The following is a 22,404-nucleotide window of genomic DNA, read 5'->3' on the forward strand; positions in this document are numbered from 1 at the left end:
GCTTCCAACTTCATGTAATTAACTTCTTCTTGGAAAAATAGCTGTTTCTGAGGCAGAAATATTTTTAAATGTGTTGCTTTTAGCTGAGTGGTGATTTTCAGCCAAAGAGTATTCATTCCGCAAATGAGGTTTAGTGATGAGTTTAAAGAATATTTCTTCTCTGAGCTGATGCATACACATCTTTTCTCCATTTGTGTATCAGGAGAACATAGAGTAAATGCATTTTCTCTTGGCTTATGGAAGAAATTGGGGGTAAACTACACAATTTTCTTACGGAGAAATGTCAAAAAGAAAAACTAAAGTATACTTCCAAGCAAAATTTATTAGATGTCTATTCAAGAAAAACACAATGACCTTCGCTTATAAGAATTCAAAGTCAATAAGCTGAAAGCCAGGTATGAATATTTTTCCTTTTAAAATCAGATACAGAGAGTAGAAACAGTAATTTTTCTTAAATATGACAGGCAACAGATATTGAAATCTTTTCTCATCAATGGCATCAAAGATAAATATTCATTTATCAGCAAAGCTGCATGCAGTTGACTCAATTTCAAACCCAAAGCCTTTAAAATATAAAGCTGCTTGTGAATTTGACAGTAATCAAGGTAGTCTACTCAAAGATGTTTCTTTACCTTCTTTCTAATGAAATTCCTCTGTAATCAGTATTAATGTACATTTCAGTTTGGCTGCTCAGATCTTGTAAGTTCATAAACTTTTGCATAAATGCTATCTTACAGAATCGCGCAATCAAGGCGTGCTTGTGATCTGTGGGATATGTAAAGGATAATCTGTTGAAAGTGTTTTAGCTTAGTTTAAAGTGAAGGATAAAGACCAAATTAGGAAATTCCCATTTTCTCAACAACTAAATAGTCTGTACAAAAGAGCAAACATATGTACAAAATGCTAGGGTCTACGTACGTTGTGAAAAGATCAATCACTGTCCACAGAAGAAACGCCATAAAAAGTTTTATCTATAAGGTGCTCAAGATCCAAATATGAATAGTTCTTATGCAAAGTCATAAGAAATACAAAGCTAGTTCTCAAGGTATGTGTAATTCAGGCACTGTTGACCACATTAAATCTTTCAGGTCCCAAAACCAGTTTGTAAATGTCTACTTCAGGGCAGAAAATATAACCCGAATGATTTAACATTGCCTCTAAAAAGTGCCTAATGTATTCCGAGGAAATATTTTTACACACACCAGGAAAATCAGGCTCAACATATTCCTGTCCTCAAATGTAGCCAGGATTCTGAGTTCCATAGAAGAAAAATAATTATCATAGTAAAAATAATTGTATTGATCATAATCCTTGCTAAAACCAGCCTTCATACTTGTGATGCTTCTGAAGTACTCTATATCTATAAAATAATGTGTGGGATTCCTTTACATTTCCATAAAATGTACAACATACCATATGGATTGTCTGTTTTCACACAATCTCAAATGTATATGTGTGCACACAGTGAAATCTTACCTATGAATATTGCTTACAGATACTTTCAAGTGTCTACGTTAGGATAATTCTTTGCACCTCTCACTAACACTGTTTTTATTAAAATTTTATCAGATAAAGAAAACACTAAGAGCTCATTGTTCATGATGCTGATTATTACATTTTAATATAAAATAGCAATGCAACTTTACAACACAATAGGTTTTGTTTTTGTTTTTGTTTTTGTTTTTTTTGTAGTCTAGCTAAACCTCTTATAGTCTCATGATTATTACCAAAGGCTCTTAATCACTTACGGTTTGCACTTCTAAAAAGTACAGAAGAGACTGCAGGAAAAGGCTCCTATTTGAAAACTCACATTCAATCAACAAAATCACACTCATTCGGATTAACTTTCCTACTCTTGCTTTAGATTTTTGTAATCACTGTGCGTATTACAATATATAAGTGCAGGCAAACGATAGCCGAAGTACAGTTTTCATGTCGTGTAAACCAGGACACTAGGCAAACTCGTGAAAGGAAAATACACTGCCAAGCTAAGGATGCGAAAATGCAAACGACAGCATTTAGTAATACACAATCTCTGGCTGCCTGAGGGGAGAATATCTTTCGAAGTGAACTAGAGAGTCTCCTTGAGACATTTCCTTTTTTTTTTTTTTTTTTTTTTTGCCTCAAATACGTAACTCTTTCTAACTATAATGATTTTCTTTCTGATCTCACGTATCGACTTCTCAAAGTTTAGAGCAGACATCAGGGATATGCACTTTCATGCGGAAGCAAGTCTGCTAGGCTCCCCAGGGCGGGGCAGCAGGAAGTTCCTTTGCTGGTGGTCTGGTGGCAGATAGAGATGGTGACAGTGGGTGACTTCTACTGGAAACTGGAAGGCAGGACAGCGGGAGGAGGAGGCCTAAGGGTATCTTTCAGGCAAGGTTATACAGATGTGGTGCTGAAATGCAGCGTAAAAAGGAGGGAGAGTGATTCACAGCCTCTTGACATAGTTTCCGGGAAAAGTACCAAAGAATTTGGTTCTTCTCGAGGTTCCTGAAAATAGAAGCAGCAAATGAAACGGACAGCAATGAAATAATCGGTTTATCTTTGCAGTCTTGAAAGCTCTTCATTTACAAGCCTTCACTAAGAGAGCAAGCCCAGCAGGGTTTGGGAAAGAGAGCAAACTCACTTGAAGGCATAGCAGACAAAGTGAGCGGTTTTATTTGGACTGCCTGCCGCCTTCACTGCCTCCTAAGGTTCGGCGCTGCGCTCCCAGCCCACACCAGACTAAAGGGAAAAGCTCAGCCTCCCTGCCTGAAGGGAAAGACAATCCTGCCGAGGAGGTGGGTTTTTAAGTGTAATGATATTAAGTATAAGGATACTCCATCACCAAGGCTGCTAGGCAAGAGTGAGGAAAGGAAAAAGCACCGGGGGAAGTGACGTTTTCGAGGACAATCTAAATAAAGACAAGGCCGGCAGTGTGATGGGATGGACTAGAAAAGTGCGACACGGTGTAACAATGGCCTGTCGGGGACTATCCAGTTTTGTGATGTCATAGAAGATCACGCTGAATGCCGCCTCATTCATTTACAAATAGCACTGCCAGAGTCCTTGATAAAACATAAAAATTTACAGTCACTAAAGAAAAAAAAAAGGCCAAGAACTATTTGTAGACAGCGGTTCATCATCAGGTACGACTGGCCATCATCATGATTGCCTTTGGTTTCAAATAACAGAATTCCTTTGAAACCGTTAATAAGGGGCGCCTGGGTGGCGCAGTCGGTTAAGCGTCTGACTTCAGCCAGGTCACGATCTCGCGGTCTGTGAGTTCGAGCCCCGCGTCAGGCTCTGGGCTGATGGCTCGGAGCCTGGAGCCTGTTTCCGATTCTGTGTCTCCCTCTCTCTCTCTGCCCCTCCCCCGTTCATGCTCTGTCTCTCTCTGTCCCAAAAATAAAAACGTTGAAAAAAAAAATTAAAAAAAAAAAAGAAACCGTTAATAAAGGTTGGTGTGCTGAATTCTTCCTTAGGATTTCTAGCGCGAATGGAGTGAAGAGAGGCTCTACGGTTTCATTTACATTCTGGAACTTCTTGTCTTGGTTTGATTGATTTTCTTTCCCCTGTGTGGGTTAGCCATTTACTTTTGTTCTAAATGGGGGGATTAATATGAACAGAAGCAGAGGCTGGTGTCTGCTCGGTTCTTTTATTATTTTCCTCACTGATTACCTGTCTATAGAAAGCCCTCGTTTCCTCATCTTGTCTCCTCTATCCCCTGTGCCTTTATTTCCTTTTTTTTACCTCTTTCCTGTGTGTCCCATTGTATGATTCTCTTATCTACAAAAGTTTTCTCAGAAAAGCTCTAGTCTTCTTTTAAGATGGTAAGAACGTGATTGCCTTTTAAGTGGTAAGAATGGAACTTCTCTCAACTTTTACCAAAAATTAACATAAAGGTGGATCATTGAACTTTCAGGGCACTTAACATCGGACCTAGTAGGTAGATGAACTGCTCGCTGCATCTTGGTTTTTCCAATTAGATCCTCACTTCGGACACCTAACCGCCCACCCGACAGAGTGATACTGTTTCTCGTTTAGGAAACACCGTCGTTATGGTTCTTAGACCTCAGTCTTTCCTGGTTGGTGCTATTCGAAGACATTTGCTTCTCTCAGTGGAAGTGGCACTAAAACTAGCAGAAAAATCACATACGGCCAAAGCAGTAGATACTAAGCCATATTAAAAATGCAGGGCAATGTGTGAAAGATCCGAGGCATCGCAAGTGCCTTTGTCTATGGCAAGTGAGCAAATACGAGCAAGTTCTAAGGCGGCCAAAGGGGTGTGGAAGGAGGGTGTGGAAGGAAGTGTACACATACCCACAAACCATCCATCGTCACACTTCTCCATGACATCAATGACATCGCTTTCTCTGAGTTCCAGCTCATCTTCATTCCTAGGAGTATAGTTATACAGAGCCTGAAACCTTAAACAGGACAAATGGATGCGTTTAAAAACAAATCTTTACACCTTTGTGAAACTATAGAAAATTATACAATAGTCATTTTACTTTCAATGTTTCTATTCTTATTAACATGTGAAATTGGTATAAATCTTTGGTAAGCGTGAAAAGTAAATAGAAATATTTAGATTTTCATGGGACTTAGACCACTCTGATAACATTTCAAGACTACAGTGAGGAGTATTTGTGGAAGGTTAGAGTATCCACAAGTTGGATTAAAACATTTTGACATTTCTAAATCAGACCTGGATTCCAATTGTCCACTCACAGATATCATGAAGACATTAAATAAGAGTATAGAATATAAAAGAAGTGATATGTGCATTATCCAGCAATGTAAAAATGAGAAAGAGTTACAGGTTTAGCTGACTATAATCAAAAGCAAATAATTGGGACTTCCAAGTTGAATTTTCAAGTGATTCTAAATTGAGATGTGCAAACTGTGTTAGTCATGTCTTCTAAATCGCTATGTGGGGATTACTGTAAAAGAAAAGGTTATTTTTTCCGCCAACAGGAATTCTTTACAGCCACTTAGTTTTATAGTTTGAATCAGTGTTCTATGAGGATTTAGAATTTGAACATCTGATGTAATTCACCTCTGAAGTCAAGCAGGTGTATTCTATGCTCAGTGATTACTGAGCCAATATCAAAGAATAGATTATGGGTATAAGTTTCGTTTTAAAATAGGTCCTGGAGAAATTGTGTTTGATGTTGGAACTCTCCCTTGAAGTAATTTTATGTAAAAAAGAATTACTGACAGAATGCTACCAGTTTCCTTTCTCTGCCTGAATTCTTTGAACGCCTTTATTTGGGTGACATTGATCAGTAAAATTGAATTTGTGGTTAACAAAATAGTATGTATTTTACTGCATATTAACATGGATTGGCATTTCAGAAAGTGAAGACACAAGTCCTAGCAGCTGAGCAGTTCAAGAAGCAACTGATATGCAATTAACATGAAAACTTTATATCACTATTAAAATATTACCAATAGAATGAGGGGGATTTTAAAAACTCAGTGAACTTTCGTTTTTGCTGCTTCTTATATCAGTTGTGTAATTCTGCCAATGCAAGAAAATAAAAACCACATTTCAGGGCACTTTGGATTTTTAAGGTCAACTTTAGAAAGCAGATAATATTGAATACTGCTGGAACAAGAATGATTTACATCTAATTACTTCATTCAGTCAGAAAATCACATTTTGGTGGAACAAAACTATTCTACCATTTGAACTCAAACAGCATGTCATAAATCAGGGACATGGCTCCGTTGGCTTTCCTCTCTGTCCATGAACTTTTTCAGACTGGGGGACCCAGATAAAGTTGGCTTGTGGTGGGGGTTAGCGATGGTGGTGGTTGTCTGGGAAAGAGCTGGTGAGATGTGATGCCTAACATCATCTCCTAGAATACATTATTTTCTCTGGCTGGTACCAAAGCCTGAAATCACAACATTAGAGCTGTCTTTCCCTGTTAATATTTTATCCTGCTAGGGAATCTTTTCTGCCACTTGTACTCTTTTGAAACTGGGCATCTGATGTCTTCTGTTGAAAAAGGATTCCGATTAAGGAGAAGGACAGAGGAAGGTAGCCAGAATCCCAGAGCAGTGGTAAAAAAGACAGGGAGGTGTTGAAAACCAACATTGCTTAATTTCGATATTTGCACAGGGCCAGCCCTGATTAGAGGAGACCTATTATTTTGTTGTTTGCTTTAAGGATTTGATTTGGAGGCTGCTCTGGTGAAGGGACGCTATCTTTTCTATGTTCTTTTCTATATTCATATGGGGAAAGTTGATTTCAACCTGGTCCCTTTGCCAGTGTCACATTTGAGGGAGAAAGTCATTCCTGGGCTGCTGATTCTATGGATATACATTGAAGCTCTCCCTTTGGGAAACACTGATTCTCTGATTGAGCTTTTGAGGCTTCAGCCTTCTTCCCTCGGGCACTTGTCCAAACTCTTATGGAGACAGGCCCATTTAAGGCCACCAAACCCCAGCTGCTTGAAGAATCTCAAGGTCCCAAGGGCTAAAAAAAACAAAATTGGCACAAACTCCTACTTCACTTTGGTATGACAAAAGCCAGTATGCGCCTCAACATTTACTTACCATTCGGGTTTAATTAGACCACACACACATAAAAAAAAAAAAAAAAAAAAAAAGGAAAAGGAAAAAAATTGGGAGTTTCATGGAAAACATAAACAAACCTTCCGGAAACCCCTCTGCCTCTGCTGGCTTTCAAAACCAGTGTTGCACGACAGGAAATGCAGCCGAATTACAATTAAAATGCTATTTTGAAAGATGTGTCGGTGAGATGAATGATGGTGGTGAGGTCAGGATGCTTCAAAAAGAAATTTGTCTTTTAAATAAAAAATGCTCAGCCAAGTTTGAAGCTGTCTCTATAACTTGCAATGTCTCCTGTAACACATTTTATTATAATTCTGAATTGCGGCAACATTATAACCTCAGGTACCTATTTTCATTCCAATCTATTTTTTAAATGAAAGAAATTAAGTGACACCCCATCATCCCACTCCTTGGGGTTGTAATCAAATAGAAATTTAGTAATGTTTAGTAGATGTTTCTAAAGTCCACAGCAGGACCTTGAAAAAGTGCCTTCTCCCACCTGTGAGCTCTGTGGTTTCCATAAATACCCAAATGACCACACTTGGAAGTCTTAACTTTCTATGACATAAAACAGTATAACATAATATACCTATTAATGCGTAATCTCCTTAACAGCTGCTTAATACGATGTGCTGGTAACACAACAGACCTAAACAGGCCCGGAATTTATTTTTTGTGTTGTGCTCCTATCATTTGCTTAAATAAGGCAACAAACCAAAACTTTAGAATTACAAGTCATACTTGATTTCTTTTAATTTTTTTCAGTTAAATGGAACTTGGAATGATTCTTACTTCCAGCGTGTTCTTTTCATAATCTTTCCCTAACAAGAAAACCTTTCTGGCTGGACTCGGTGACAGGCAGTCTCAGGTGAGAGATGGTTTCTGAAAAGCATGCTTTCAGCTCACTGCCAGGTCCCTGAGAAGCCAGGAGGGAGCCAGAGGTCAGGAAGGCCCCAGGCCACTTGCTCTACCCCAGGGGGGCAGGGCGTGCGCCGTCGGCTGGAGGCCCTGCTTGTGCTCAGGGGTACCTCACAAGGTTTAGTTCTGTCCGTGCTCCCATCCGTGCTCCTTCCCAGGGGTCTAGCCCCTGACTTACAGGCTAGGCAGTAGCCAGTGGGAAGTATGTCGCCGCTGAACATCTATTATGGGCAAAATGGAGCAGAAATGGATACACACGCAAAAGAGAATCTTAAAGACAATGTGTGACACCTTCGATTTGAGGTGACTTGTGGGTCAGAGAGGAGAGGGAATTTGTAAGCGGGAAAAGGCATTTAACTGAATGACAGTGACTGTTTTAATACACTGCCATTCCCGAAGACCTTTGTCAAAAGGTAACCTTGGAATTTTGTTACTAACGTATCACTTCTGGTCTACTTTGACATTCTTCTGGTCTTCAGATATGTGTACAACCACTGTTAGGGCACTTCCGTGTCTTTACAGCCGTGGTTACTGGAATTTGCATGGTTGGTAGAACAAAGAGGGAGGCAGATTCGTAAATCTTAGGCATCACTGGAGCACCGTTAGGTTTTTCTGGTGTGTGAATCGAAGGCTGCTATGCAGAATGATTGGGTTTCTCTTTAAAATGAACTTCTGCTCTACGTTATGAAAGAGACTGATCACAGAGGCCTCATTTTAGTTACTTTGTCCTCTTTCACTTGCAAAGTCCTCTGTTTGGGTACACCAGTTGTCTATTTTGTGAGTCAAGGTTAGTCTTGAACTTAGAAGATAAGAAGAATACTTACGGTTCCCCCCCACCTTGAATGTTTTCATGAGTAAACACAGGACGCTGTGGCTGAAATGAAATGATTTTCAATGTAATCAGCGTTTAAACTGGTACTAAGTAAAAGATAATTTGGATAATGGCATGGTACTTTTCTTGACATTTAATATTTCCTGTTGTAAAAAACCAAGAGGAAGGAAAAAAAACCAAATAAAGGGTTTCTGCAGGATTAATAATCCAAATATTTTGAAGGGTGCTTTGAATTAAATGAAAATAACCAAGGTTCAAATATTTGGAATGTATCTAGAATCTAGTCTGTTCAAGCTTTAAGGAAAAGTCAGGGTTTAGTCCCATTGATTTTTCAAAGGCCAGGAATATGGCAAGAACATAGACACCAAATCACTAGAATGGGAAATCTGGACACCTTCATACAACCTTATTCTTCAGCGTTTTCTCAAACAAGCGGAAAATAAACCACATTTAGTCTAACGGCAAAGTATCCACATTCATTCTACTTTTCCTTCACAGACAACATTTTCACATACGGTACGGATGAAAATGTAGATAGGCAGACATCCCATGCTACATTTGAATTAACACTCTCTGTTCTCAATGTTGAGAGAACACATGCATTTTTAAAAAGAGAAAACAGAGAACTTTAACTAGAGGGTAACAAACAATATCCAGGTAACATGTAACATTTTACCTTAGAAGAGAAATATTGGTAGAAATTCCCAGTGCACTGAACTCTCAAAAGAGTTTCCTTTCTTTTTAAACTAAGCATCAAGACCAGTATCTGTAATAGATACTTATAATATTGGAAATGACAAACCTTAGCATCCCACATATCCACACAAATATTGCAACGAATGAAAGTTAACATGTTTGTCGAATATGTAAACTCAACGCAGTTTCTACCGACTAGCCAAATGTTACCATTTCAGGGAAAGAAAAATATTACAATTCATTCACAACACGGTTCAAAGACATCCTCTTCTAAATGATGGCTGCGTGCTAAAATGCGATAAGTAGGCGTTTGCATGACACTTATAAAAGTGACTTCTTGATGACCACTGAGTTAGATGGATCCATGTCCTTAGACATCAGGGCCAATTCGTGGGTCCCTGCATTATGAGTGGATTACCGACAGGCTGGGAATTTTACCCTACAAATTGTCCATAAAAATCCCACTGGTCCAAGAATGGATGGAGAACTCTGGGGTTCCTTTCAGCCTGTGAGTCTATAATTTGCTCCCCTTCCTCAATTCTGTATTCACTCCCCTCCCATCCAAGCTGTCTTTCTAGCATAGGAAGATGAGGCACTTAGAGCACCTGGGTGACTCAGTCAGTTGAGCGTCTGACTTCGGCTCAGGTCATGATCTCACAGGTTCATGAGTTTGAGCCCCACATCGGGCTTACTGCTGGCAGCTGTCAACACAGGGCCCGCTTCATATCCTCTGTCCCTCTCTCTTTGCCCCTTCCCCGCTTGTGCTCTCTCAAAAATAACCATTAAAAAAAAAAAGGATTGGGGCGCCTGGGTGGCGCAGTCGGTTAAGCGTCCGACTTCAGCCAGGTCACGATCTCGCGGTCCGTGAGTTCGAGCCCCGCGTCGGGCTCTGGGCTGACGGCTCGGAGCCTGGAGCCTGCTTCCGATTCTGTGTCTCCCTCTCTCTCTGCCCCTCCCCCGTTCATGCTCTGTCTCTCTCTGTCCCAAAAATAAATTAAAAAAAAAAAAAAAAAAAAAAAGGATACCAGGCACTTACATTACTAAAACTTTAAGCATTCAGTCTATTAATTGGAAGTGTTTACTTTTTAGAAATTTCACTCAGCAGTCTGTGCATGGAATATATAAACCTAAGACTACAGAGTGGATGGAAATGATTGGAAACGTGTATGGCTTCAGAATACAAAACTTCTATAAATCAATATAAAATTACTCACAATGTATTTATTATTAAAATGATAAAATACACTATTTTAAGAGAAGTCAAAACTAAACCATTTTCTAACCATTTTAAGGCCATTTAATTCAATATAAATATATTGAATGATTCTATAATTCTTATATATAAATAATACAAACATAAAAATATAAATAAGTAAATATTATATGTAAAATAAATATAAGCCATCCACAAGCCTATATCCTATTAAATTTCTTCAAATCCTCATCCAATCATATATATATAACTTTTATGCAGAAATAAAATACATATATATCAATTACTATTAATATTTTCTGATAGTTGTCTAGTCTTCTTTTTCATTTTAAGCCACTGCAGAATAATATGCCCTCACGTTGGTGTAGATATATTTTTTTAGTTTTCCTAATCATTTCTCTTTTTTGTTTTCAAAGTTAAGGTTAGTCTAGCCTTTTTACACGTTCATAAGCAGCAATGCTATAAACATTTTTATACAAAGAATTATTTACTTCTTTTGGACATTCTTTAGAACACACTTCCAGGAGTAAAATTTCTGGCCAAAGATTATACATTCAAGCCACATGATATTGAAAATGCTCATGTTAATCGCTCAAAAAAATTTAAAAATGGAATTAAAAAAATCAAAATGCTGTATTTCAAAGCCCATTCGAGGACAGCTACTGTTGTCTCACAAAAACATCATAGCACCAGTTATAGTGCAGAACAAAATTATAAATAAGAAAATATCATCTGATGATCTTTTCTTATCTTCAGAGAAAATGTTTTGTAAAATGTATTTTGTTGTGCTCTTTCTACATGTTTAAGTCATTCTAATATTTTTAAGTTGAGTAAAAGTTTTACTTTTCTATCATGGCATCCGGTGCTTGGTAAATCTGGGAGGTCGAATTTCATTGCTCTTCTCTGTTAAATGTGAATATGACTTAATTTTTTAATTTTTTTAAACGTTTTATTCATTTTTGAGAGAGAGACATACACACACAGAGTGCGAGGCGGGGAGGAACAGAGAGAGAGAGGGAGACACAGAATCTGAAGCAGTCTCTAGGCTCCGAGCTATCAGCACAGAGCCTGACATGGGGCTCGAACCCACGAACCATGAGATCAGGACCTAGGCTGAAGTCAGATTCTTAACCGACTGAGCCACCCAGGTGCCCCTAAATATGGCTTTAAAAATCAGATTGTTTATTGAAATAAAACAATCTACTTTTAAAGTCCATATGGGACCTTTTGTTGTCATCATTACAATTCTACTTTAATTCCTTTAATTCAACTCATACCATAAGTTATTTAAATGAATCATCCCTTTGGCAACTGGGAACATGGGGCTGTTGCCAGAAGTATGTGGCTCCCTTAATGCCACAGGTGTCTATGTCTCAAGGGGATTCACGTTCCTGGGTGAGCCAGCCAGTAATGTCCTTGTTTTTACCAATCCTTCGCAGTATGTCTTTTCTCTTCCTTTATAGCCTTTAATGAACCTCCCACCCCCTTTTCTGACTTACCAGGTCTCTATACTGTTCACATGCTCAGGCCAAGATTTATTGCAGCCTTTATTAGCAGTATTATCTTGGTGACTTCAGAACTTTTCTAAGTTTACCTTTAACAGGAATCATCTCCATGTGAATCTGGATAGTTAGGAACCAGTTTTGAGGAAATGTGACTAGCTACAGTATTTGAATTAATTTATTTAAAAAATATTTGGTCCATAGAGGAACAAGTAGCATTACAGGGCACATTCCTGTCTTCATGGTATTGGCACTACCAATGTAGCCTTGGATATGTGCCTGAGCTTCCTTTTCTCTAAAACCAAAGAGTTGGTCGGGATGGTGAATAGAATCTTGTCCCCCCTCAGGGAATCCGTTCCCACAGACACACTTCCTCCGTTATGTATAGGTGCCCTCATCAACCTTAACCCTCTGTTGTCAGAGAGCTGTGCCAATTAATTCTCAAGTGTCCCAGTCATGTAAAAACAGTCATGTGTAACAATTCAGCTTCATTTTTCAGATCAGTGAACCCAAACTCACAGATCATTTCTTAAATCACAAATAAGTAAAAAGAAGAAACAGAATTAAAATGTTGACTGGCGCTCATAGTAAAAGATGACCGTGATGGATTAGGTGGATCAGCATCTTTATTTTGTCTTTTAGGCAGGTGTTTATGTTTTATACGGATACTCAAGCCAATTATCTTAGGAGACTATCTTTTGCCTTTCCCCCGTCCTGGTGTTATAAGGCACAAACCTTGAGGAAAAGATCTGTAACGTATTTGCACTCTATTGCCACCGAATGGTGATTAGTGGAAGCAACACGCTAAAAGTTTCTGCCTTCGGACAGCTCTCTCACAAAGTTTCGTTCCTTCAGCCTGGATTCGTTTTGAAAGGCTACTTTAAAGACCACAGAACGCTGTGGAATAGATATTCATGTGTCTTTCTGACTACCTACTTCCCTTCCTGTGTTTTAAATTCTTGAGAAAAGATCTCTGTGTAGCCACCCGTCTTTTAGGTCTGTGCTTGTTTCTGTTTTAACTCTGCTCATTACTCATAAGTTCTTAGCAGTGTTGTGAGCAATATAGAATATACACTTGTGACATTCAGAGAGTCCTACATGTGTCTTAAGAGTATAGTAAAATTGGAAAACCCAATGAAGCGCCATGTTGTTTTCATGGAATCCTCAATATTTAACTTTTTTCCTCGGCAGTGTAGCCATCTTTTTTTTTTTTTTTTCCTCTCTCTCTGTTTTAGTGTAGCTATTTTTTTTTAAGTTATCAAAAGCAGATACAAATGGGACAAGTTTTAAGCACACGCTAATATTCAAAGCCAGAACCAACCTAACCATAAGGGAACTGGTCTGAAATATCCTAGAATCTCTGGTTTCAGTAAAACATCTACTTGCCTAGCTCAGATGGGGAGATGCAGTCTGTCCAGAAGCCATTTGTCTATCTGTGCTTCGGCAGAGGCATTTCTGGTAGCTCTATCTAGTATTTGGTGATTCTTGAGTGAGGATTGGCTGTTACTTTAAATACTAATGTGGAAGAATATTTGAAAGAGTTATAAGCACTTCTAGAGTTTTTCAGTCAATTTTTTTCCAGAAAATGTTAGGTGTAGTATTTGCCAACCAGAATTCTATGACATTCCCCTAATAAAAGTCCCATGTTTATGTTTATAGGATTATTTTTCCTTCTTAAATGATGGTATACAACTTTGGATGAATCTAAAGAATATAGAAAATGTATGTTCCACACAAACACATGTACATAATGTATACATCTGGCAAAGAAAAAAAACTTGAGGTGACCCAAAACATAGCATCTCATTGACCCATGGGAAATTTATAGCTGGGCCACATTAATTGTGGAAAAATCTTTCTTTTTGTTTTGGCTCTAGAAGGCCCTTGTGTGAGTGAGTCTAAGAATCTCTTCAAATCAACGTTCCTCTTTCTCTATGGCAACCCAAATCTCTACCTCAGAAACAAAGTGAGGTCTCATTATGCAAAGCAAAAAGCACAAAATTGGCATAAACACAGAGAGGTATCTACATTTTTTGAAAGTAGAAAAGGAAATCCTCTTTGCAATCAATTGGGCCCTTAAATATTTGCAAAGCATAGTCATGTAATAGACCAGGTGAGGTTAAACCAGGGTTTATCAAATAGAAATGGTGAAAAGACTGACTTTTGAGGAGATGGAAATCCCTACAAGCCTTGGCTGCCTTCCCCAGAACTGATAATACCATTTACAACCCGTTCATAGGAAAGCGCTTTCGATGTGATGTTACAGAACCAAAGAGTTACAGGGAAAAGTAATTTCACCTTTAAATTCAATCAAAGCTGTCAAGAGCCTGGGAGTATCTGGAGTCCAGGGCAGTAGCATTGGCTTAAAAAGCGTCATGGAGTGAATGTAGCACACATCACCAGAGCAACAGGGTATTTTGCAACAACAATCGTGAATTTAAAGGGAAAAACAAAACAAAACAAAAAACTGAAATAAACGGAATGCCACAGAAGCAAACATCACTGGAAGCGTGCGAGTTCAGTATATGATTGGTAGCAGCCTTATTCTTCGCACTAAAAACCGTGACTGGAAAACCGCGATTTACAGAGAACCTGGAAACCTGAGACGGACGTAGAAGACGACATATGCTACGCCCTCCTTTGTACCATGAGAATCTGGTCAGACCTTTTTGGATTTTGGAAAGCTTACACACACACACACACACACACACACACACACACACAAAAGGAAAACACATTGCTTAAAGACAGCAGAGGATTTTTGTGTTGATCTGATTTCATAGCTCATCATGGTTGGGGTCACTTTGTCTCAAGGGTACCTCTGGCCCTACTTTACGGGCAAAGCACAGCAATGACAATTAAGGAGGAGCCACCCACTGGGGGTGAATGGCCAGGGTGCCTGGCTCAAGGTGGGGCGTGCTGACCCTACCCTGTGGGAACCGCTGAGCCCTCTGACAGGTGAGCTGCAGTGTCTCCTAGACATCACTGGGCTACGCGGAGGCTTACCCAAGACAAATATCTCGCTTTTTAAGTCAGCCTGGAAAAGCCATAAGAGGTTAGTTAGTTCTTGTCTTCGGTTTACAGCCTTCAGGAGAAGCTTTCCTGTTTTGTTTTTTCATGCACACGCACGCGGCATGCCAAACTCTTGCATAGCAGCAGAGCGGGAAGGGTTCACCAGTCTGCAGACAGCTCTTCTGGCTGCCTGTAGGTTTCACACCACAGGCGTCAGGTGCCGCTTTCATACGGAACTCAACAGGCACAGCAGAGAAAGACTTACAGAGAGAAGCTGGCATAAAGAAGATGTTTGAGTGCGATATCGATGGCTAAGAACACATACAAGAATTTGTACGTCTTTAATAGAATGTTTAACAGTGGGATTCAAGACACCCTCAGATTGGACCTGTTTTTTTTTGTGCACATTTGAGTAGATGCAAGGTAAAATAGAGGGAAATTTCACTCAATACCCATAAAGTTTCATAAAAAGTCTCAATTGCTTGTCGGGGCAAATTTTCTGACAAAACACATAGGAAGAAAACATGGCTTTTCTGGGGGAAAATGGTGAAATATAATTAAATACTGAGTCTTGTCCTAACTCCACCTTGTGACTATTTTGGCGTTCTTCCAAAGTAAGATTTTTAATAGGACAGTGAATAAGCTAACCTTTCTTGTGCGTGAGTATGCTTTATTTTCTTTCCAGTAGTGGACAGGATCTACCACTTGTCCTTGACAAGTATTTGGGTCACTTATGGGAACTTCAGCAGGACTAAAGAAAGGGCTTTTCAATAAAAACATGCTTTTCTAAACTCTCACTGAAGAAAGTTTTTATGATGACTGACCTCAAATCTGCAGTCTGTGGATACGAAACGCATTAAACATTTTTCTCTAAGGGGTTATGGCAGAGAATGCTTGATGTGCTCCAGTATCCATTCTTTTCTTGTCTGTCCTCTGTACTAGAATCCTGATAGGCACATGGACCTTCTGAATAAAGTCTTCCTTGGATCTAAATGTGCTCATGTGATAAGTTCTGACAGACGGGATACACAATAGGAAGGGGCTGCGAGAGCTGGTGCAACCACTTTGGACCAGGCAATGGAGGCTTCTCACTGGGGAGATGATGTGCAAAAATAAAATGGAAAATCCTGGGTTTTCTGATGATTCTGGAGCCACATACCAGCCCTGGATGCCCGACACTTAGGTACCAGAGAAATATACTTGTATGTTGTTTAAGCCGTTGTTATTTTGAGTTTTTTGGCACAGCAGCTGTCCCCATTTCGACTGATGCGGGGAGGGGTTCTACAAACATCAAGGCTCATAGAGGAAAAAGACATTTAGCTGTTAGAATGATGTGGACAAACAGCTGGAAAGATCATTTGAACATATTAGGAAGAATCAGGGCTTAATTCCATGTTGGAAACCGTGCTCAAGGGGGTCACTCTCTGATGGGATGGCTTTAGAGTGAGGAGACTTCCCAATGGGCCCACAAAAATTGAGTTTCTTGGAAGAAGCCCAAAGAAGAGTCCTTCTATCTCTTCATAAAGAGTCCACATGCCATAAGTCTCTTAGATGGAATTGGAAGTTCGGCTTATAGGAGAACTGAGAATTACGATAATTTTTATTATGAAAAACCATTATTAAAAAAAAAAGATGTTCAAAAGAGTAGAGAAAATATTGGTTTCTGATTTATGCATTGCTCACAATTTATATGTACATTTTCAGCCTTCTGTCATCGATAACGTGTTGGTGAATTTTGCGTTTATGGAAGATTTTGGATTGGATATGACAGGCTTACATTGTCTCAGAAGATACTTCACAGGAGTAAAATTGCATCAAATTTTATTAAAAGAATAAAAGTGCATTAAATGGTTGACAAGGATTGATAAAAGTGTAATGATTCATGCATACTATGCTATACCTACTAAAACATTATTAAAATTTTATTTTATCTTTGCTTTTAGTGCAGGGTTACTTTCTTGGTAACGAGCATAACGTATAACATTCTTGAAATGGAAGAAATAGGAAGGCTTCTTAGAGGACTGAAGCCTGCACAGTTTATCAGTATCAGACGTGGGGTTAAACTATAATAATGGCCTGAGATTTGCAGCTGTTTCAATTTGCATTTATATTTACAATAAGCACCAACGAATTCATCAACTTATATCTTTCCAATGAATAGAAAAAGACATTTATAAGGTTTTCAAAAACTCAGTGGGGGATTGAAAGTTATCATTTGCTCTTGAGTATGAGATAAAATAGAGAAAAAAAACCACTTCATTTTTCTGGAGTTAGTTATTTGATGTAGTTATGAAAAGTATTCTTTGGAAACATTGTTATTGTAAATATGCCCATTCTCTCATACCATTCTGCAAACAACTGACACCTAACGTGTGTATCAGTTGAGCTTGGTTCTTGAAGAATGAACTTGCATAAATCTTGGTTTTGTCCTTGATAGTACAATGCCAGTGAATGATCTTTATCTCTCTAAATTCTAAAAATCCAAACTGATTCTAAAGTTATTTAGCCATTTATTAACTAAGTTTAAGGGCTAAAGAACAAGTAGGGAAAGACAGGGAATAAATACTTTGGCCTTAAAAAGAGAACCACAGAAGGAATGGGGGCGGGGGGTGGGTGGGGCAAATTCTTGGTCTTAGATAATATCTAAAGTATTATTATTTTTAAGATTTCCTAATTATTTCATGCCGGCCAAAATGAAATCTCAAAGGGCAAAGAGCAACTAGTCTTTAAAGTATTCCACTTTTTCAAAAATTCCTTTCACACATAAGATGAATTCACATTCACATTGGACTATTTTGTTGGATGGAGTTAGTGATGGGAGTTGGGAGTATTGTGCAGATGGCATTTCTCTGGTGTTGGTGCTTCCTGGTAAAGAAACTCGACTCTACCAGAGCCTTCGAGTTTTCCCTTAACTGCAGAGGCTCTCATTCACATTCAAAACATTGGATGTGAGGATGGGTTATTACTTGAAGTCTATCACCTTTTGTCTAAAGGAAGAGATTTCAGGATCATGCTGATTGTAGAAGCCAAGCTTTTCTGTGATGGAGTCATTTCATGCTGTGGTTGTCATTAAATGTCTTTCCAGGGCCAGTCATTAATTTTGTTGAAAGTCTTTTTTCCTGGTGTCCTTATGGGGAGTTGAAAGTTAGGGGAACTGCCAGCCCGCAGGGCTCTGAGTTGGGTGCTTTTAACAAAGGGAAGTATCATTCCTGCATCCTCATTAATTTACTTCAGTTTTGTGGAAGAACAGAGCTCAAGACAGTGCTGAAGATCATCCTGCCCTTGGGCTCTGCTGAACCTGCTGATGGGTGAGAAACGTGGGAGGCAGTGAGCCCACTGAGAAGTGACAGGAGATGACAGGCACCAAGCTGATGTCTTTGAATGGGATGGTTCTCCAAAAAAATACCTAATGATTGCTTTTTATTTTTCTATGTAAAATTGATTTTGGGTATGCAAGCGTGTCTTTTAAATTTTTGGGATAGAGGCCATGCCAATGATGTTAAAAGTTAGCAACCAATATTTACACGACTTCTTAGAACTTGTAAGATGGCACAAATCTAAATACATCTAATTAATAAAATTCATTTAAAGGCATGCAATAAACCACACTCGGGATGCAGTTACCTTTAATTTTGGTGAATTTATCTCCTGTTGATAAGGGTATTTAGGGAGAAGGGGAGGTGTGTAGGGCTGGGTAGTCTGAGAAAGTGTAGAGGCCAAGTCAGAGACAGAGGCCCAGGGAGAATGGAAAGGAAGGGAGGGAAGGACACCGCTGGGAAAAGGTGTAGACGTTCGATCTCCCGGAGAAAATGAAGGCGGCTTAAAGATTGAGGAAAGACAAGATGTGATTACACTTGTGCCCAGAATGAGGTTATGTGGTCTTTAGAGAATATCCCCCAAAGTTGAATAATGTTCAAGTTACCAAATGCCCTGGGAAGTGACATTTATGACAAATTCTTGCTTTAAATTCTTGCTTAACTTTTTCTTTCGAATTTGACTCAAAATCCCCAGTGAGTGTGATCATTTTTCTGATGTGGGTGGCTGGACAGAAGAACCCCCCATAGTCTACAATTTTAGAATATATTTACAGGATGGCTGCTTCTAAACATGAAGGAAAAACTACAAACCTGCAATGACTCTTTGTTACTTGCTTGTAAAGTAGATTACGATTTCTAGCTGGTTAGTTCAAAGCCGGGGAACTGATGTGTGCCAGCAGCTATTTGAATAACTGACTTAGAAACATGCTTGACTTTCTGTAATGAATGATCTCTTTTACTAAGTAGTGTATTTGTTTATTTTATACAAATACAGGCATGGCTGGGTTCTTTGTGCAGATGACCTTTTCTCTCCTGGTTGAGGAACTAGCTAAGCCTCGGGGTTTTGTGGATGTCCAGGGGTCTCATAGGCACTGATCATTATTTAAGCCCACGAACGTCCTATAGTACAGGCCACGTGCCTCTATATTTGTTATTGGCAAGGTCTTAATAGAAAACTATGGGATTTTAAAAATTATTTTTGTTTTCTAAGATTTTAAAATAGACGATCCATGGGGGAAAGTGACTGCAGAGTAGCATGATACAAAACATTTTGTTTCCTAATTTCAGTATTTGCCAGTAATCGTATTTTCTTTCTAAATTACAGGTTACATATGTGAGAAATGAAGTTTTGTTTTTGTCTTAAGAGAAAAATTTACAAACTAAAGATTTAGGGTATGTCCCCTCTTTACTAATTAAAATCATTGCTCAAGATTCTTTGTAAGATGAAAATGCATTAGTAGTCTTAAGTGGTCACCAACCTGAAGAAATTATTTCTTCCGAGAGTTAAAAGGGTACCGGCGTGCCTTTTGGTTCTGTCTCTCTCCCTTTTTACAAACTGCCATTGGAATTGGACTCGTCTCTCTGTGTATCAGTTTTCTAATTTCTCAAGTGGGGCTAATAATATAACCCATCTCATTGACGAAGAGTTCTTAGAACACTGTCTGATACTCAGTAAGAGTTCAACTATGTAGCTATCATTAATAACAAAAAGTCAGGAAGACTATCAATTATAGACTGTTTGAAATATGAATTTCTAGTCACAATCAAATAATGGAATGACATCAGACATTTACATCATCTTACTAAAATTTGGTGAGTTTCCATACACCCCTCCACCCCCAACTTACGTAGTGCTTGTGTTTCTTAAGAGGAAGCCTTTTAGGGCAATGCCAAAATTGACGTTTAGTAATGTGATTAACTGTACTAGCTAAATATAGTTAAGACGGGTTAGTTCTTTGGTAATTAGGCAAGGTTAAAATACCTCAGTACTGGTTTTCACTGCACTTCTGTCTTCCTTAGGGATCCTAGGGTCTGTGGGGGTGGCTACTGGATATTTTAAACAGTCAGGTTGCCTCTCTTCTTCCTCCTCTTCGATGTTCAGGCTTGGTGTCACCTCTGTGCCGTCGCGGGCACACCACAAGGCATCCGCTTCTCGACACTCTGGCCCTCTTGGGACGCCTGACAGAAACCCCTCATAGATATCCTCATCTTCCTCTCCGATGGCGGGGAGACTTTTGGGCAAGGGAGCCACATTAGTGTGTGCAGAGGCCACAAACTTGTCACCTAGGACTTCGGGTACTTTCTCAGGGCCTCCAAAGCCCTTTCGTCTTTTTGTCAAACCTGCACATTTGTTCTGAGTTGTCTTTCTGGGATCTTGAAGTGGTGTTGCCTCAGAAGGCCGGACTGCGGCTGAGGTCACCCCTGAGCGGGGGAAAGGCAGCAGAGAAGAAGGGGATTTGGCAGGTGCGGATGCTGGAGGCAAGGGGAGGAGATCTGAGGGCTCCTCCTTAATTTCGAGGACGATCTCCTCTAGGATATTTGGTTTGGCTTGGTCGGCTGGTAAGGTTAAAGCACCAAGCTTCTCCAATTCATCCAAGAAATTGTCCAGAGAGTGAGGCGGTGTTGGGGTCAGAGGGTTTGCTGGTGGGCACTCGGCTGCCAGACTCAGCCGCCCCTGGGCTGTCCTATCTGAGCCCGGTGAAGCTTTGTGCGTGGGAGGAGGGGCTGGTTCACTGAAAGCCAACTTAGAAACGAGCAGGGATTATAAGGTTAAAATGTAAACCAAGAAAATCATGCATCAAAACACAGAGACAGAGAAACGCAGGGAAGTTGTGGTAATAAATAGAAACATATTTTACGCCGTGGTCTCGATTTGTGGATATTTTTGCGGAATTTAAATAAAATCCTTCGCATGTTAACTGGAAGGTTATCTGAACAATGAAACTCTCCTAGTATTTGGAAGGGGTCTTAGGTGTCAAATGATAAGGTAAAGCTGTAGTAGAGATAAGAAGGTCAGACAGTGAATCCCTAAGTGATTTTATCTAGGGGATCAGCTCTTTTAAACTAGGCTTCACATATGACTCTGAAATAATGTTACTGTAAAATGAAAACCAATAACGAAACCTTTTCTTATTCCCTGAATTTGTTTACTACTGTTCTTTCTGCCTGTAAGAGTGCCAAATCTTTTGAACTTCCATGATTTTTTCACTTATGTTTTGCAACGTAATTATAGCGTATGGCATAAAATATTTTTACATCATTATGCATGAATACATTTCCCAGTGAATCAATTCTGAAAAATATTTTCCAAGAGCAGAAACCCCTGATCAGAATGAAACTAAAGATAACTACTACTTCAAGGTTTAAAAAACCCAAAGTAAATGTTTACATAGAAAGGGAACATATGATTTTAAGGGGAGTAAACTTCTGCTAGGACTCCCATTCTTTTATGTAAACCTGTGGAGTATAATTTATGAAACTTAATCTCCTGAAGTAAAAATATACTTCAGTGGATCTTACTATTATCAGTATATTTTGGATATATTGAACAAAACAGAATGGTAATGGAAATTCCTTAAAAGTAGTTCTGGAAGGGCTGCCTAGAAACATTCTAAGACATTCTATTGCTGAACTGGAAAGAATGCTACATGCTGTACGTAGGAAGGCCTTGACAGTCTGGTGGATGGCATTTTACTGTCATTCTCTCCAGGGAGATGGTTTGGGTCTGGAAGATTTTGGAGATGCATTTTCTCGTTGGTTGTTTAGGATGAGACCTCACTCATGCACTCGGCACTCTTGGTCCTAAGGCCACTTAACTTTTGACTTCTGTGTCCTTTAACCGGAATGGGGCATTAATACAATTTATTTAGCTATTTTTTTAAAGGAAATATGATGTCCTGTCACCTTGGGGTGGGGGTATATAAGCCAAAGAGTCACAAAACTCACGTGAGCATCCTAACAGAAGATTCAGGTGGTCTTTAGTCCTCCTAGCACCTGATGCAAAGTGATACTATACATGTGGTCTGTTACTAGATAGATAGCCACCCCTAGCAGGTCCTGTCTATGTTCAGTTTTTAGTAAGACAGAAATTACCTAAGTCTCATTTCATAGTCTAGAGAAATTCTCTTATTGGCCAGCATTCTATCTTATGCTCTTCGTTATGCAACAGAATAACAGATTTTGAACCTCTGTGAAACACATAAGAATTCTAGATGATTACTTTTTGCTTTCATTTTCTCTCATGGTCAGGAATACTATGTAGACAAGGAAGAAAGATCTTTCAATCCCACTGTTGTCATGACTACCACTGTCACTATTACTGCCACTACTCTGGTGCTGTTACCACGA

The 22,404-nt window shown here is 39.2% G+C and overlaps 1 protein-coding gene across 4 annotated transcripts in view; it reads right to left on the reverse strand.

Moving 5' to 3' along the window:
* Positions 1-302: 302 nt before the first annotated feature.
* The window catches only part of SORBS2 (sorbin and SH3 domain containing 2), a 221,503-nt gene continuing 199,401 nt past the window's right edge, over positions 303-22,404 (reverse strand). For all 4 annotated transcript variants that reach the window (XM_042983004.1, XM_015545140.2, XM_007098994.3 and 1 more), the window contains 3 exons: positions 8,310-8,359; positions 4,306-4,412; positions 303-2,493 (listed from right to left, as the gene is read on the reverse strand). In XM_042983004.1, coding sequence (XP_042838938.1) covers positions 2,432-2,493; positions 4,306-4,412; positions 8,310-8,359 — 219 coding nt within the window. In that variant the 3' untranslated portion in view covers positions 303-2,431. The remainder of the gene's footprint in view (positions 2,494-4,305; positions 4,413-8,309; positions 8,360-22,404) is intronic.

Source organism: Panthera tigris, chromosome B1 (genome assembly GCF_018350195.1).
Source record: "Panthera tigris isolate Pti1 chromosome B1, P.tigris_Pti1_mat1.1, whole genome shotgun sequence".
NCBI classification, from domain to species: Eukaryota; Metazoa; Chordata; class Mammalia; order Carnivora; family Felidae; genus Panthera; species Panthera tigris.